The sequence below is a fragment of the Chiloscyllium punctatum genome, chromosome 5 (genome assembly GCF_047496795.1).
Source record: "Chiloscyllium punctatum isolate Juve2018m chromosome 5, sChiPun1.3, whole genome shotgun sequence".
In the NCBI taxonomy this organism is placed as follows: domain Eukaryota; kingdom Metazoa; phylum Chordata; class Chondrichthyes; order Orectolobiformes; family Hemiscylliidae; genus Chiloscyllium; species Chiloscyllium punctatum.
In genome coordinates, this window is record NC_092743.1 from 107,393,022 (window position 1) to 107,411,429 (window position 18,408).

Consider the following 18,408-nt stretch of genomic DNA (forward strand, 5'->3'; position numbering starts at 1 on the left):
CAGATGGGGGTAACCAGGAACCAATCTGCAGGAATAATATTTCACTGAGTGAGTGGTTAATCAGTGCAAGTGGGCTCTGAAGCAGACAGAAGGGAATACTGATTCATTCAGATGCAAATTAGAGAGATTTCCCTGATAAAAGTACATTCTGGGAAGGGGATTTGAGTAATTTGAGAAATATCATGTGGTAATTGGAGGTGTCTCAGGAGGAACAGGGGAACACCGTGTTTCCAAAGCTGTTTGACCACAGGGGGTTTTCCTCATGTTGGCCTCTGTTACAGACTCACCGGCAGAAATGTATCACTATGGTCACTCCATTATGATTGTATTATGATAGTGCAGGTTGGTGGAGGGTGAACTAGATTGACTTTGGTCTTGTATTGGACAATAATCTCTGTGTTGCTATCTGTTTGTCCCTAGAATGCCTTACTGGTAGGAGTTAGCCCCATCTTCAGCTGCTTGGATTTACAACCAGATGATTCTATTCTGAGCCACAAAAAGGGTAAGCAGAATTTTAGAAAAGCTTCAGGTAAGGACAATCTGTTTTTCCAAGGAAAATCATAGAATGGTACTGCACAGATGAAATTCCTTCAGTTTGTGCATGTTCTTTCAAACAATAACCCAGTTTATGCTTTGACAAAGGATCAGTTAGATTCGAAACATCAGCTCTTTTCTCTCCTTACAGATGCTGCCAGACCGGCTGAGATTTTCCAGCATTTTCTCTTTTGAACCCAGTTCATTCCACTGGTTCCATCTTTCCCTGTGTCACTGCAATGTTTTTCTTCTTCAGATATTTATCCAATTTCCTGCAGATGGTAACTGTTGAATATGTTGCCTCCACTACTTTTATCAATCATTTTAAATCTAGTTATTCTCCAGTTATCAAGCTTTCAACCATTAGAAATGGATTCTCTGCTCGGGTGCTCTCTCTTAATGCACCCTCTTTGAAACTCTCCCATTCAGCTTGTATTGTCTCTCCTCATTCTTCTTGCCAAAGTGTTCTGAGTTGGATTATATTTGTTATGTATCCATCAAGTCCAGCAGTCTATGCCCTATTGAGGATTGATACCACATTTCTGACTGTTTACTGTACTTCCATGATTCATGCCATCTCCAAGTTTCAAACTTGTGCCCTTTACCCCTAAGTCTAAGTAATTAATGTATATCATAAACAGCAGTGGTCCTTGTGCTGAACTATGGAGATTTCATCTATATCTTCCTTTCAGTCTAAAAAGCCGCCATTCACAACTACGTTTTCTATGCCTTTGTATCTGTGTTGCATTGTCCCTATTCTCTGGACTTCACTAAGACTAACAATCCTGAAGGGTAATAAATGCCGATGTTGCTGTCGTCCATCCTCTCTGCTGCCTCATCAAAAAACTCAATCATCTTCGTCAAAAACAAATGGCCTTTAACAAACTCATGTTGGCTTTCCTTTAATAATCTGCACTTTTCTAAGTGGATATTAATTTTTCTCCTGGAAATTGTTTCTGAGACCTTCCTCACCACTGACATTAAACTGAACTGTCTGTAATTTCCAGATTTCCCCTTCGCACAGGGCATAGAGTGTAGTCATCATCTCCCAACCTCTGCATTATAACATATCTGCAATGCTCATGACAGGCCATTCAGTCCAATCAGTCTTTGCCAGTGTTTATGGCCCACTCAAGCAAGGTCCAATTTCTTTCATTTAAATCCACCCTTCTCCCATGTGCATTTAAATACATCCTTTTTGAACAATAGGGTAACATTTGCAGTCCTCCTGTTCCTGTATCTATGGAGAATTAGAGGTTTAAGTTAGTGCTTTGCAATTTCTAACCTTACTTCCAGCTCTCCTTTCCGGAGTGGGTGAACTCTCCATTTTAATTCCTGACGGCCTCCCTAGTGCCTCCTCTTCTTGACCCAAAGTGAAACCATTCAGTTTCCCAGAAACTTCTTGTATATCATGGATTAGGTAATGTCATCTTCCTTGGTTAAGACCAATGCAGATTAGCTGCAAAACCTAATGATTAGTCAATGTTTTGTTTCATTAACCAGTGGACAGGAATGGAATATACTGGCCAACGTTTGCCTCTGCTGGTAACAACGCACCTGATATGCCACACGATAGCTTGACATCCTACCCTGCAGTCGGTGGACAAATGATCATAGAAAGTAAGTGAAAAAAAATAACCCTGACTCTGTCTGAACTGAACTGTGGATATAATTGATCAGCAGGGGATAGAAATATTTTTTTGCCTGTGTAACATTTCAAATGATTAATGAAGGATATTTGAGTTGTTAAAAGTGAAATACATTATACCAATGGAAAGATGATATAACTGGGTGAGGTGTGAATCTTTAGACACAAGAATCAAAAGATACAACACATTCAAGAAAAGTAAAGCAAGATCCCACACCCAGTGCAGTTGACACAGTGACATCCTATAACATGCATTTTGAGCAAAGCTTTGCCTGATGAGAATGTGTAACTGGTAAAAAGATGTTTACACATTCAAACTATTCACACAGCATTTCCATCTTTCTCTTCTGGAATTAATAATCTAAATATCGCGAGAAATCACTGCCACTGGGGGTAGTTTGAGAATTAGGAGTCAGTTTAAACAAAGCTCTGTTAATAAAAAGCAGAACACACAGCTGTCAGATTGTTGGAAAAACCCAGCTGTTCCACTAAAATCCTCTTTATGAATTGGGATTGTTGCTTTTAGCCAATATTAGGCTCTCATCAGACATCTATCTAACTGCTCTCTGAAACAGCCCAGTAGACCCCTGAGTAATTGGCAACTAGGATTTGGAATGAATACTTTTCCATACGACGTTGAATTAAATAAATAGTGCAGCTGAATTTGCATTTTGAAGGGGTAAGCTAGTGTGGAAAAAGGTGAACTTATAGAGTCATAGAGTCATAGAGATGTACAGCATGGAAACAGACCCTACGGTCCAACCTGTCCATGCTGACCAGATATCCCAATCCAATCTAGTCCCACCTGACAGCACCCGACCCATATCCCTCCAAACCCTTCCTATTCATATACCCATCCAAATGCCTCTTAAATGTTGCAATTGTACCAGCCTCCACTACATCCTCTAGCAGCTCATTCCATACAAATACCACCCTCTGCGTGAAAAAGTTGCCCCTTATGTCTCTTTTATATCTTTCCCCTCTCACCCTAAACCTATGCCCTCTAGTTCTGGATTCCCCGATCCCAGGGAAAGGACTTTCTCTACTTATCCTATCCATGCCCCTCATAATTTTGTAAACCTCTATAAGGCCACCCCTCAGCCTCCGACACTCCAGGGAAAACAGCCCCAGCCTGTTCAGCCTCTCTTTGTAGCTCAAATCCTCCAACTCTGGCAACATCCTCGTAAATCTTTTCTGAACCCTTTCAAGTTTCACGACATCTTTCCGATAGGAAGGAGACCAGAATTGCACAGAATATTCCAACAGTGGCCCAACCAATGTCCAGCCGCAACATGACCTTCCAACTCCTGTACTGTATGATCCTGTTTAGCCTTGGAAATACTTTTATGTACATGGGATTCTGTGCAGGGAAGATAAAGGAGATCATGTGTCGTGACTGCAGCAAAAGGATATTTGTTGAGATTATCAGTTGCATACTGAGTTCATGATGCAGTGAGCTAGTGTGCCCACTGAACTAGTGAGTCAGTGCGCCAAGTCAGATTTTTGTATCAATTTGAAGGAAACACTATTGGGCACTGAAGGCGTGTGTCATCTTTAAGTTTGTGAGATATTTGAAACTGAAACATTTGCTGTTTTGTTCTTTGTGAGGAAACTAATGATATACTTTCCTTTACTTGAAGATACGACTTTTGCTGGATTCAAGGGCACATGTTCCAACAAACTGAATGTTATGTTTATCACTAATCCAATGAATGAGGATTTTCAGCATCCCATTCTGGTGAAGGGAATCACTATTGTGGACAGTGAGGAGCGAGGCAAAGTCTTCATACACAGACCTAATGTGGCGTGAGTTATTGTGAAACTGAAATCAGCAATAGTTTCAGAACTGATTTACTAAGCATTAACAGGTGTTTGTGTGCTGACCTCAGTCATGAATGCTCGTTTTCTCATGCTGCATATAAACAAGGTGTAAATATTGATCTCTTCACCAAGAAATTGCACACTGACTACAGTCCCAACTCCCATACATTTAATGGCCTTTAATATTGTTTAGAAAGGCAGGAAGTAGAAATTCAACTCAGACGATGATGTCCCGGCTCCCATTATAAACAACATCTGATCTTTAATTCCACTGACCCCAATGAAGCTGAATAATAGGCCATGCAAGGAATATGCATCCAATGCAAAGCCATCTGTCCTCCTGATGAAGGGCTCCTGCCCGAAATGTCGATTTTCCTGCTCTTCGGTTGGTTGCCTAACCTGCTGTGCTTTTCCAGCACCACTCTAAACTTGACTCTAATCTCCAGCATCTGCGGTCCTCACTTTCACCTATCTGCTCCACAAGCTGAGTGGAACTCTCTAGTCTTGTGGGTAAAATCTCTTCATATTTCATTGGATAGCATGCTCAACTCCCAATGGGAAGACTGGACTTAATTGGATACCCTGTGTGCTGTAATGATTCTATTCTGCAATGGATTTCAGTCCCTCTACTGGGATTTAAGTACAACATCAAGGCTTATTTTGAGGAGTGCAGCAATGTCAGAGGTGAGACATTCAACCAAGGCCTGTTAGTCCTCTCAGGTGGACATCAGGAGAGTTCTCTTCAAGGGCTGGCACCAATATTTACGCCTCAATCAGCATCCCAAAAAACAGATTATTTGGTCATTGCTACATGTTGATTTGTAAGTGTTTGCTTAGTGTAAATTAACTGCCATATTTTCTACAATACAGCAATGACTGCACTCCTAAAATATTTAATTTGCTCAAAAGCCTTTTGGCATATTGTGTTGCTGTGCAAAGTGTCAAAAACATGTAAAATTCATATTACTTCCAACAATGCTTGAAATACAGGTTTGCAGGGAGTATACGTGAAACCTAAAGTTCGTCTAGAATCAGGCACAGACCTTGATATAGAATGTGTGTGTGTGTGTGTGTGTGTGTGCGCAAATATAAGTAACTGTATATGTGAATATATATGTGTGCATATTGTTTGTAAATACGTATTTGTGTGATTGTGAAGGGTTATTTTTTGGTCCTGAATTTTGTTTCCAGGTTGAGAATGCAGAGAGGGGACATTTCCAGGTTCTATAAACCTAATCCAATAAAATCAGGTCTCAGAGATTGGATGTTCATTCTGAGGTGGCAGGGTTCCTTGAATGATGGGCTAGAAGACGACAGGATGTGAGACAAGGCTGTTAACAACCGATGTGGGCTGGGCGTGATGCCTGGACCCATGCACTGGTGTTTAATAAATAAGGCCAAAATCCAAAAATACCCCTCCTCCTCACAACTGCCTCGTGCATACTCTTTCCATCTCTCCATTCTCTTTCCATGCCAAGCAATACCACCTGATATCCTCTATGCCATCTATACACTGTATGCTATTTAATATCCATCTATTCATTTTTTTAATGGTGCTTCATAACCCCATCACCTTAATAAAACTTTGCATAAACAAACATTTCATTCAAATGCAAGAAGAATTAGAATTTGTAGTCCCACATCAAAAAATCCAAAGCTACTAGTAGCTGTCAATCAAACTGATATGGAACACACTGCACTCTGAAAATGGCTTCTTGTGAAATCATGCAAAATGAAAGAGGCATAGAAACCTTCAGACCTGTGGGTAAATCCATTGGCTATTTGACAGTTCGTTGACAGTTCCAATGGGTTTGTGTATAACTTAGGCATACTCTTGGTAAAAACAATGACTGCAGATGCTGAAAACCAAATACTGGATTAGTGGTGCTGGAAGAGCACAGCAGTTCAGGCAGCATCCAACGAGCAGCGAAATCGACGTTTCGGGCAAAAGCCCTTCATCAGGAATAAAGGCAGTGAGCCTGAAGCATGGAGAGATAAGCTAGAGGAGGGTGGGGGAGGGGAGAGAGTAGCATAGAGTACAATGGGTGAGTGGGGGAAGAGATGAAGGTGATAGGTCAAGGAGGAGAGGGTGGAGTGGATAGGTGGAAAAGAAGATAGGCAGGTCGGACAAGTCAAGGAGACAGTAACTGAGCTGGAAGTTTGAAACTAGGATGAGGTGGGGGAAGGGGAAATGAGGAAGCTGTTGAAGTCCACATTGATGCCCTGGGGTTGAAGTGTTCCGAGGCGGAAGATGAGGCGTTCTTCCTCCAGGCGTCTGGTGGTGAGGGAGCGGCGGTGAAGGAGGCCCAGGACCTCCATGTCCTCGGCAGAGTGGGAGGGGGAGTTGAAATGTTGGGCCACGGGGCGGTTTGGTTGATTGGTGCGGGTGTCTCGGAGATGTTCCCTAAAGCGCTCTGCTAGGAGGTGCCCAGTCTCCCCGAAACAATCTCAAAGAGGAGCTGACACTGCCCTGACCCAAAGGCATTTAGCCAATTCAACTTCTCCAGTCCCTGACCCCCAACCCCCTTCCCCCACCCCCACCCCCCATCCAAAATGTCTTTGAACCATATCCACAGGAGGTACCCTGGTTATCTAAAATAAATTAACTGAAACAAACCTGCTCTGGTCTGGTCTGCTGTATGCACTAAGCATTCCAGACAACAGGGATATCAAAATGGGATTTAACTGGATATAGTTGGTCATTTAAATGTGTAAATGCTGGGCTAACTCTAAACTATAATTCTTGGATATTGGGAATGATGTGATTGGATTTTCATCATGACAGGCAGACTATTCATTGTGATGTAACTCTCGGTTTATGTGTATGTGTGTATACAGGTGGGAGTGGTGTATCTGTTTCATGTACTTGTATATGTGAGGGTAAATGAATGTGTAGTTTTGTATGTGCGTGTATCTGAGTCTCTGTGTGTGTGTGTTTGTGGTGGTGGGTGGTGGTGGGGGTGGGCAGTGTCCCTCTCTTTGCCTTTTGTAGTGTTCCCATTGGTGCACTGTTTATCTGTAAATTCAGTTTGACCACTCCAACCAGCTCCTGCATTTGCCCTGAGATAGTAGCTAACTTGCTGAATGTTTCCTGCAGACTCTGTTTTGTTTTCAGCTTTCTGTCTGCTATGTATTGTTGCATTCTTCGTTTCCTCATTCTCTTGACGACCTCACTTCAGAAAAAGGCCCATTCTGACCCAGTTGTGTTTGATGCTGTTGACCATTCACAGGAAAGTAAACCCTGCGGACTGTGTGGACATGGTCTGTGATGCCAAGAAGAAGACACTGCTGAAAGATCTTGATGGCTCATTCCTGGGGGCAGTCGGAGCAGTTGTCCCTCAGTCAGAATATGAATGGGATGGTGACCGTCGCTACGGGACTGGGGATTATCGAATTCCAAAAACCATGTTGACACATTTAAATGGCAATCGTATTCCAGTCTCTCAGATTGCACCACACAAAGGTTTGGAACTGAACCTTTTGATTGATTGGACCCTGTATGTGGTTTGGTGTTTCAGTCAAACTTTAGTGTAAGAAGGAAGAATGAGAGCAAGTTGAGTAATGAGGAATGAAGGTGGAAGAGAGAAAAGCAGCAGAGTCTTTATTTCAGGTTCAGAAGAAAGTTAAATTAGTCTGAAAACTCTAACTCTCTCCACAAACCTGCTAAATGTTTCCAGTATTTTCTGTTTTTATTTCAGATTCTTGAAATCCATAGCATATCAGTGAATGATGTGTTCAGAGAATTTAGTTCCGTGTGTGGACCACATGAGTGATTACTGGGATGGGTGAAGAGAGTGGAATTATCTGCCAAGGAAGATAATAATGAGTTATCAGTTTTATTGCTTGGCAGCAAATCATCAGGTTGTTTCACACCCTGAATGATTTCCTGTGCATTTAAATTGACTGGTCTGATCTCATCAAATGTGCACTTTCTCTAACAATAAGCCAATCAGACAGTTGTTTTGCTCTGACCCAAAGAACTGACAGCAGCAAAGTTGAAAAGTAACATTCAGGGAATCTCAGTGATGGTTTACAGGGATCCAAACTAAACTGAAACTAAGGAGAGACTGGAACAGCTGGATTGTGCTTCTTAGATAAGAGATGACTTAACAGAGTTGTTCAAAATCATGAGGGGTTTTAGAGTGGATAGTGAATTATGGGTGGCACGGTGGCGCACTACTGCCTCACAGTGCCAGGGACCTGGGTTCGATTCCAGCCTCAGGTGACTGTCTGTGTGCAGTTTGCACATTCTCCCTGTGTCTGCATGGGTTTCCTCCAGGTGCTCCGGTTTCCTCCCAAATTCAAGGATGTGCAGATTAGGTGAATTGGCCATGCTAAATTGCCCATAGTGTTCAGGGAAGTGTAGGTTAGGTGCATTAGTCAGTGGTAAATATAGAGTAATGAGTTTGGGTGGGAGACTCTTTGGAGGGTTGGTGTGGACTTGTTGGGCCGAATGGCCTGTTTCTACTCTGTAGGGATTCTAAGCTTCTAAGAAACTGTTTTCAGCAGCAGGAAGGTTGCTAACCAGAGGACACAGATTAAAGATAATTAACAAAAGAACCAGAAAGATTATTTTTGCACTGTAAGTTTTAGTGATCTGAATCTGCCTGAAAGGGCAATGGAAGTAAGTTCATTACAGCTTTAAAAAAAGAATTAAATAAATACTTGGAATTGAAGTAATTGTTGAAGGATTGGGGAAGAGTGGGAAGATTGGAGATTAATTAGATATGTCTTTCCAAGAGTTGAACACAGGCACAATGGGCTGATAGGTCTTTCCTATGCTCTATCAATCTGTGCTCTATCAATCTGTGGCCATCTATGAAAAAGGACAAACCTCCTTTACCTGGGTTGAAGTTGAAAAATGAATAGTATTTAAATGGGACGAGTTATTTCTGTCTCTGTCACAGCATTCCTTTAAGGTGACCATCTTTATCAGTACAGTACTAAATCACCATACGTTGTTTTCCCACAGGAATTATTCGAGATTCCACTTGTACCTACATGCCCGACTGGCAAAGCTACAAATGCTTTGGGTTAAACTATGAAATACTGGTTATTGAAAGCCTGGATCCTGATTCAGAGACCAGGCGGGTGTCCCCAGTAGCTCTGCTTACAGAGGGTTACGTTGACCTTATTAATGGTATGTATCATTTCAAATCTGCGACAGATATTTCACAAAACTACAAAATATTTAATGTAAAAGAGTCACAGGCAATTTCGGAATCAGAAGTTGGAATGGGTCAGCACCCCTAAGTCAGAGATCTTTTGCCATTTAATCCCTCCACTTTATCACAGAGCTTTCTATTTGTTATTTTCCCGTGCATTCCTCACTGTGATACTTCAAATGCATCTCCAATGAAGTGTTTGATTCTGATATAAGCTCATTGCTTGCCCTGAAATGTTGAGCTGGAATTTATGATCAGCGATTAACTAATAACACTTACTGCTGACCTCAAACAAAGGAATACCACATACAATTCTGATTGCCCTTCTACAGGAAGGATGTTGTTAAACTTGAGTGAGTATATAATAGATTGACAAGAAGGTTCCTGAGACTGGAGGGTTTGAGTTATTGGGAGAGGCCGAATGGGCTGGGGCTTTTTTCCCTGGAGTGTGGAAGGCAAAGTGGTGACCTTATAATAGTTTATAAAATCATCAGGGGCAGAGGTAGGGTGAATAGCCATGGCCCTTTTCCTAGGGTAGGGGAGTCCAAAACTATAGGGTATAGGTTTAAGGTGAAAGGGGAAAGATTTGAAAAGGACCTGAGGGATAATGTTTTCACACCGAGGGTGGTCCGTGTCTAGAAAAAACTGCCAGAGGAATTGGTGGATGCAGAACAATTATAACATTTAAAAGGTATCTGGATGGTACATGAATAAGAAGGGTTTACAGCATATGGCCAAATATGGACAAATGGGATTCAGTCAGACTGGGATATCTGGTTGGAGCAGATGAACAATCTATTTCCATGGTGTACGACTCCATGATTCTATAAAGCTGACAGTATGGTCACAATATGAATATCTTGGTCCCAGAGCCCATCTTGGGCTCCCACTACCGACAGGACTTTCCAAGGACTGGCAGGAAGTGGGGAATGGGAAGCCCACTTGCTGTCAACTAACGACCCTTTAGGTCCCTTGAGAAGTTGGTTAATGAGGGGTCTATCTAACTCAGAACTAAATTTTCAAGCTCTATTTCAATGAACCAGAGCAGTCCGAGGCATTCTTTGCACAGCCAATTAAGGTTTCTCTGTTTTTGTTTTATTTAAACTGTTCTGATGTTTTTGTATGATGTGAGTGCTGGATCTTCATCATTACTTCACAATTTCCAAAAGGCATTTGAGAAGGTGCCATACAAAAGGCTACTGCACATGATAAAGATACGTGGTGTTATGGGCAATGTATTAGCATCGATAGAGGATTGGTTAACTACGGAAAGCAAACAATGGGGATAAATGGGTACTTTTCTGGCTGGCGATCAGTGTCTAGTGGTGTGCCTCAGGGATCAACATTGGGACTGCAACTATTCACCAATTTTTTAAGATTATTTGTAGTTGAGTACCTCGTGTAATGTATCAAAATTTGCGGATGACATTAAGATGAGTGGTAGAACAAAGTCTGCAGAGGACTATGAAAATTTGCAGAGGAACATAGAGAGTTTAAGTGATAGTTAGTTTTGAGAAAATTTGTAGCTCAAGTTGAGGTTCTGGATGTAGGTTTGCTTGCTGAGCTGCAAGGTTCATTTTCAGATATTTTGTCATCATACCAGATAACATCTTCAGTGAGTCTCTGGATGAAGCACTGGAGATATAGCCCGCTTTCTATTTATGTGTTTGAGTCTCTGGTTGGTGATGTCATTTCCTGTTCTTTTTCTCTGGGGGTGGTAAATAGGATCCAAGTTAAGGTGTTTGCTGATAGAGTTCCGGTTGGACTGCCATGCTTCTGGAATTCTCATGTGTATCTCTGTTTGGCTTGTCCTAGGATGGATATGTTGTCCCAGTCAAACTGGACTACTTCCTCTTCTGTATGTAAATAGTAGTGAGAAGTGGGTCATGTCTTTTTGTGGTGAGTTGAATTCCAAGAAGCATGGCATTCCAACCAGAACTCTATCAATAAACACATTGACTTGGATCCTATTTACCACCCCCTGAGAAAAAGAACAGGAAATGACATCACCGCAAGAAATTATGTCACCACAGGAAATAACTTCACCAACCCAAGGAAACTCAAACACATAAATAGAAAGCGGGCTACACCACCAGTGCTTCATCCAGAGGCTCACTGAAGATGTTACCTAGTACAGTGATGAAATGTCTGAAAACAAACCTTCTAGCTCAGTCAGCAAGCCGATATGCATAGTTTAAGTGAGTGGGCAAAGGTCTGGCAGATGGAGTCCAATGTTACTAGATGGGAAGTCATCCATTTTGATAGGAACAACGGTAAAAAAGACTATTATTTCAATGGCAAAAAATTGCAGCAAGCCGCTATGCAGAGTGACCTGGATGCCCCTGTGTATGAGTCACAGAAAGTTGGCTTGCAGATGCATCAGGTAATTAAGAAGGCAAATGGAATTTTGTCCTTCATTGCTAAAGGGATTGAGTTGAAAAGCAGGGAGGTTATGTTGCAGCTGTGTAGGGTGCTGATGAATTGGGAAGGAACTTTTTTTAGGAGAAAGTAAGGACTGCAAGTGCTGAAGATCAGAGTTGAGAGTGTGGTGCTGGCAAAGCACAGCAGGTCAGGCAGCATCTGAGGAACAGGAGAATAGACATTCCGGGCATAAGTCCTTCATCACGATTCCTGACGAAGGGCTTATGCCCGAAACGTCAATTCTCCTGCTCCTCGGATGCTGCCTGACCTGCTGTGCTTTTCCAGCACCACACTCGATTCGGAACTTTTTCACTCAGAGGGTTGTGAATCTGTAAAATTCCCTGCCCAGTGAAGTAGTTGAGGCTGCCTCACTGAATGTTGTTAAAGCTAAAATAGATAACTTTTTGAACGGCAAAGAAATTAAGGGTTATATTGAAAGGGCCGGTAAGTGGAGCTGAGGCCATGAATAGATCAAGCATGATCTCATTGAATGGCAGAGTAGGCTTGAAGGGCCAGATGGCCTCATTCTCCTGGTTCTTATGAAATTTTATGAATTAAGACCTTCCAGCCCGTCATGCTACTAACCCTCTGAAATGCTTCCTGCTCTCCTCAGGAAGTCAGTAATAATGCCTGATGACACAGTCCCTGATTTATGCTATGGTCAGGAAGGCAGCGCCTATATCTTGGAGGGCACCCAGTGCTGTGAATCGGCTGCTGATCACCTTCTGATCTATTAGACCATTTTGATTTTAAAACAGTTTTGTGGGGCTGTTGAGGCATGTGGTCAGGACCCAAATTATTCATGCTTCCCGCACCACTTTCGACATCCAGAGTTAGGGTTTCACCTTAAAAAGCATAAACCGAAATAAAATGGGTCTTACTCAATGATTGTTGAAGCGTGATTGATTAAAATCCTGCCCAGGCTTTAAGCTGTGTTGCTTGGCCGTGTGAAATAGTTTGATTATTTTTTATTGTACCAGGCCCCCAGGATCATGGCTGGTGTTCTTCCTATGCTTGCAACAAGAGAGCCTCAATCTTCCACGCAGTTGTGGCCACAAACAAGTCATACGAGTTATATTTCACTGGCGTTAGCCCTCAGAACCTACGCATAATTCTTCTCAACACAGATGACAGCAAAGTAAGGAGGTGTTGATGCCAGAGCTCATGTTTTATATACCATGTTTGCCCAATTTCAGAATGTTTTTCTCATTAACCAAATGCGTAAGTACAACATTGCCTAATTGGTCAGGTGTGTGTGTGTTTGTCTCTGTGTGTGTGTGTGTGTGTGTGTGTGTCTGTGTGTGTTTGTCTGTGTGTGTGTGTCTCTGTGTGTGTGTGTTTGTCTGTGTATCTGTGTGTGTGTGTCTGTGTCTGTGTGTTTGTCTGTGTGTGTCTGTGTGTGTTTGTCTGTCTGTGTGTGTGTGTCTGTGTGTGTGTCTGTGTGTGTGTGTCTGAGTGTGTGTATGAGTGTGTGTCTGAGTGTGTGTGTCTGAGTGTGTGTGTCTGTGTGTGTGTGGTGTGTGTGTGTCTGTGGTGTGCGTCTGTGTGTGCGTCTGTGTCTGAGTGTGTGTGTCTGTGTGTGTGTGTCTGTGTGTGTGTGTCTGTGTGTGTGGTGTGTGTGCGTCTGTGTGTGGTGTGTGTGTCTGTGGTGTGTGTTGGTGTGTATGTGTGTGTGGTGTGTGTGCGTCTGTGTGTGGTGTGTGTGTCTGTGGTGTGTGTGTCTGTGTGTGTTTGTCTGTGTGTGTGTGTGTCTGTGTGTGTTTGTCTGTGTGTGTGTCTGTTTGTGTGGTGTGTGTGCGTCTGTGTGTGGTGTGTGTGCGTCTGTGTGTGTCTGTGTGTCTGTGTGTGTGGTGTGTGTGGTGTGTGTGTGTCTGTGTGTATGCATCTGTGTGTGTGTGGTGTGTGTGCGTCTGTGTATGTGTGTGCGTGCGTCTGTGTGTGTGTGGTGTGTGTGTGTGTGTGTGTCTGTGTGTGTGTGTGGTGTGTGTGCGTGTGTGTGTGTGGTGTGTGTGTGTGTGTGTGCGTGCGTCTGTGTGTGTGTGTGTGTATGTGTGTGCGTCTGTGTGTGTGTGTGTGTGTGTGTGTGTGTGCGTCTGTGTATGTGTCTGTGTGTGCGTCTGTGTGTGTCTGTGTGTGTGTGTGTGTGTGTCTGAGGACCTGAGGCTCGCAGAAGCAGTTGGCAACAAAAGGGTTATGCACAAGAGGAGGCAACCTGAACCTCACTCATCCTTCAGTAAACTGCACCATATGGTAAAACTTTAGTTTTACATCTAACCCAATTTTACACTGGTTAAAGTTAATATTGGTTGGGTCCAATTCCCTTGAGATTCAGATCTGGAAAGATGAATTAAAATTTCTTGCATTCACTGAGAAAGAGGTGATCAACTGCATGAAGGAGACTGATGGTAAAAGAGTGAAGACATGGATGGAGAGGGATTAATACTGAGCAGAGTCTGGTGTGGGAGTATCAGTGTCAGTGTGTGAAAATGGAACCCCTTTGCTAAACCAGTGAATGACAAAGACACAAATTCTGAACACTATCAGCACACAGTGAATCTGAACCTTAATTTTTATTCTTCATATCTTTATCTTGCCTGATGCCTAGTGCTTGGTTCCCACTGCCCTACATCTTGTCTGCTATTGCTATTAATCTCTTGATAACCCACATATATTCAGAGCATTGTATGGATATCCCAGGAAGATTCAAACATTCAGCACCAGGAGGGTTTGATAAAACATCTTTTTGTTTTGATTCAAATAAGATTTGGATGGTGTAAAAATAGATCAGAAACAAATCTGGATTCTAACTCTCAATCTTCCCCTTATCCCCCTTAAAATTGGGACCAGGGGATTAGAATTAGACATCTGCTGGACATGTGATAGAACATGTGACAAATCATTTCACAATTTAAAATGGGAAATCGTAGGAAAGTGCCAGCCTCAAGCATGACCAAGAAATATGGCATACACAGGAGATGGGTGGCACGGTGGTACAGTGGTTAGCACTGCTGCCTCACAGCACCAGAGACCCGGGTTCAATTCCTGCCTCAGGCAACTCACTGTATGGAGTTTGCACATTGTCTGCGTGGGTTTCCTCCCACAGTCCAAAGATGTGCAGGTCAGGTGAATTGGCCATGCTAAATCGTCCATAGTGTTAGGTAAGGGGTAAATGTATGGGTGGGTTGCGCTTCGGCAGGTCGGTGTGGACTTGTTGGGCCAAAGGGCCTGTTTTCACACTGTAAGTAATCTAATCTATAATTACCTGTTATCTTTTAACGAACATGTACAAATTATTACATTGATGATAAATTCTGAAATAGGTTTTTGGCTATCTTGAATTTTTTATTTGCTTGTTGTATTGTTATAGACAGAGTGTGAGGTGTTTAAAGCTCACAATCAAATAGGGTGTTTCTAAAAGAGACCAGAGAAGGGTTAACTGCAGCATTTTTTTGGGAAAATGTAACAGAGAGTCTACAAGTTAAATAGCCATGTATCTCACTTTGCATAAATAGAAAGAAATGCATTTATGTGGCAGGAAGTGAAAGGTAATAAATTTGAAGCTAATAATCATTTTTGTTATTTAAAAAAAGGTTATACGTTTGGCAATATATTACTCCACATCTCAACGACTGGATGTGTATGTGAATAATACCTTCGTACCCCCTACTAATGCAAAATGGAATGCTGACAACACTGACTTCACACTAAAGGGCCCAACCTATGAAGGTAAACCAAAGTCAAACTGTTTTCTTTATGAATCACCTGGATATTGGCAATAAGTGCACCAGACTTCAAGTGAATCTGCAATGAAATGAATGTCTCACTAACTGGACTTAGTTGAATGTAACACAAACATTAACAACACTGAAATAGGCCTTTTGGCCCAAAAGGTGTTTTTGTTCTTCTCGAGTCTCCTCCCCTTACCTCACCAGCACATCCTTCTCTTCCTTTCTCCATCACGTGTTTACCCAGCATTCCCTTAAATTCACCTCAACCACTCCGTTTCTAAACAGGTTCCACATTCTCATCACCCTCTGGATAAAGGTGTTTCTCCTGAATTCCTGATCAGATTTATTAGTGACTACCTATCTGGACACTTGTTTTGGTCTCGTAATGAATGGAAACATTTTCTCTGTCACCTTGTCAAACCTTTCTGTAATCTTAAAGAACTCTCTGTCAGAGTTCTGTGTCTTTTCTGGGAAAAAAAAGACACTTTTTTTTTGATGTGCACTGCTGTTCACTTCTGATGTCATTCTTGCAGATCCTTTCTGTGTCTCATCCAATGTTTCTTGATCCTTTTTAGAACACGGTGACCAGAATTGTTTCACAGTGTGGTGCAACCCCATGGTTCTATATTAATATAATAATTGTTGGGCTTTCTTGACACATTTCATTATGTCTTCACAGGAGAATTCACTCCCAAGTTGGACTCCTCTGTCATTGGAGAAAATTACTTTGACAGAACCTATCAGATGCTTAATGTTCTGGTGAAAGGATCAACTCCAATTGAAGTGCATACAGCTCCTGTCCTTCACATCTCCTTTAATCTACCTGCAATGACAGTGGATGAATTTTACGGCCCCAATCTAGTAGAAAATCTTGCCCTGTTCCTTAATGTACCTCAAAGTAAGATCCGCATTACTAACATTGTGCGTGAGACAGGGCTCCGCAGGAAGCGTGCTACAGGGATCACAGTTGAAGTGGAAATCAGAGACCCACCATCAGAGCATTTTTCTGTGGACAATAGTAACTCTACCAACACCACCTCTACTGAAGGTAATCAGAGACTTTGTACATCTGCTGCTCATCACTTTGTGTGTACCTGAAGAATGATATCCAGAGTAATTGATGATAAGCTCCAGGATGAGTAATCCAAATACAGAGGAACCTTGATTATCCGAACGACATGGGCAGCCAATATTTCGTTCGGGTAATTGATTATTCGGTTAATTGATTCAGTGCCTCTCCCCTGGGGCTCGGAGTTTTCTGAAGTTTTCTTTTTCCTCGCTCTGCCAACCTTGCTCCCTCTCTCTGTCTCAGTTTTTGTTTCTGAGCAGAGACACACTTGTGTGTAAGGGACTTGCAGCATTGCTGAAGCCCCCACCCACCCCCCCCAAATCAGTTTCAGTGGGATTGAAACAGCAAGCACTTGCTAAGTCCGCTCCCTGTTCAGAAGATTAGGCAGCAACACACCACACGCAAGACCCTGCCACCCTGTCTGTGCCCCTGACCTCTCCCCGTCTGCACCCCCAACCCCATCCAACACCAACCCCCGTTCACCCCTCCCACAGTCCACCCCCCAACCTCATCCAACACTGCCTTCCATCCACCCCTCCCTGTCTGCACCCCCCAACCCCATCCAACACCGACCCCCGTCCAACCCTCCCATCGTCCACACCCCCCCAACCCCGCCCAATACCGACCCCCGTCCACCCCTCCCACCGTCCACACCCCCCAACCCCATCCAATACTGCCTTTCATCCACCCCTCCCCATCTGCACCCCCAACTCCATCCAACACCGCCTCCCGTCCACCCCTCCCACTGTCCGCACCCCCCAACCCCATCCAACACCGCCTTCCATCCACCCCTCTGACTGTCCACACCCCCAACCCCATCCAACACCGACCCCCGTCCGCTCCTCCCACCATCCACAACACCCCATCTTGTCCAAATCCAACCCCTGTCTGCCCCTCCCACCGTCCGCACCCCACAACCCCATCCAACACCACCCCCCATCTGCACATCCCACCGTCTGCACCCCCAACCCCATCCAACACTGCCCCCGTCCGCCCCTCCCACCGTCCGCACCCCCCAACCCCTGTGCACCCCCAACCCTATCCAACACCGACCCCCGTCCACCCCTCCCACCGTCCACATCCCCCAACCCCGTCTAACACTGACCCCCGTCCACCCCTCCCACCGTCCGCACCCCCCAACTCCGTCCAACACCAACCCCCCCGTCTGCACCTCCCACTGACCACACTCCCCAACCCCGTCCAACACCGTCGCCCATCCAGCTGCCCCAGTCCACCCCCCCAACTCTACCTTCTACGGTCCCCCGTCTGCACCAAAACCCCGCCCCTCCCTCCACCATCACTGTCCAACACTGCCTCCTCATCCGACCCAGCTGCCCCATCCCCCCCTCCGCCCCATGAGCCACCGCCCCCATGAGACCCTGTTCCTCCCTTCCCCCCGGGGCAGCCGGACTGGACACCAACAGTAAGTTGCTGCTACCTTTGGGAGGTGAGTCTCAAAATAGTGTCCGCGTGCACACACACACCCACACACACACACACACACACGCATACACATCCCCACACACACCCACCCCACACACACACCCCACATACACACCCCACACACAGCCAAACACACACACAGCCATACACACACACCACACACATACACCCCACGCACACAGCCCCACACACCCACACACACAGACAAACACACACATCCCACACACACAGCCCCCCCACATACATACACAGCCCACATACACACACCACACACACACAGCCACACACACATACACACACAGTGACACAGCCCACACAGACACAGGCACACACACAGCCACATAGACACACACACAACCCCCCCCACACACACACAGCCCCACACAGACGCAGCCACACACGCACAGACACAAACACACATACAGCCACACACACACTGCACCCCACATACACACACAATATGACAGAGCCCACACAGCCACACACACATACAGCCACACAGACACACACACAGCCCCACACACACACACACAATGACACAGCCACTCACACACACAAAGACAGAGCCCACACAGACAC

General features: G+C 44.1%; 1 protein-coding gene across 1 annotated transcript in view; it reads left to right on the top strand.

Moving 5' to 3' along the window:
• The window catches only part of LOC140476804 (fibrocystin-L-like), a 233,128-nt gene that overhangs the window by 200,419 nt on the left and 14,301 nt on the right, over positions 1 to 18,408 (top strand). The window contains exons 66-73 of the mRNA XM_072569598.1: positions 421 to 502; positions 2,038 to 2,154; positions 3,823 to 3,988; positions 7,234 to 7,466; positions 8,976 to 9,143; positions 12,570 to 12,727; positions 15,180 to 15,315; positions 15,997 to 16,365. Of these exons, the coding sequence (XP_072425699.1) occupies positions 421 to 502; positions 2,038 to 2,154; positions 3,823 to 3,988; positions 7,234 to 7,466; positions 8,976 to 9,143; positions 12,570 to 12,727; positions 15,180 to 15,315; positions 15,997 to 16,365 (1,429 nt within the window). The remainder of the gene's footprint in view (positions 1 to 420; positions 503 to 2,037; positions 2,155 to 3,822; positions 3,989 to 7,233; positions 7,467 to 8,975; positions 9,144 to 12,569; positions 12,728 to 15,179; positions 15,316 to 15,996; positions 16,366 to 18,408) is intronic.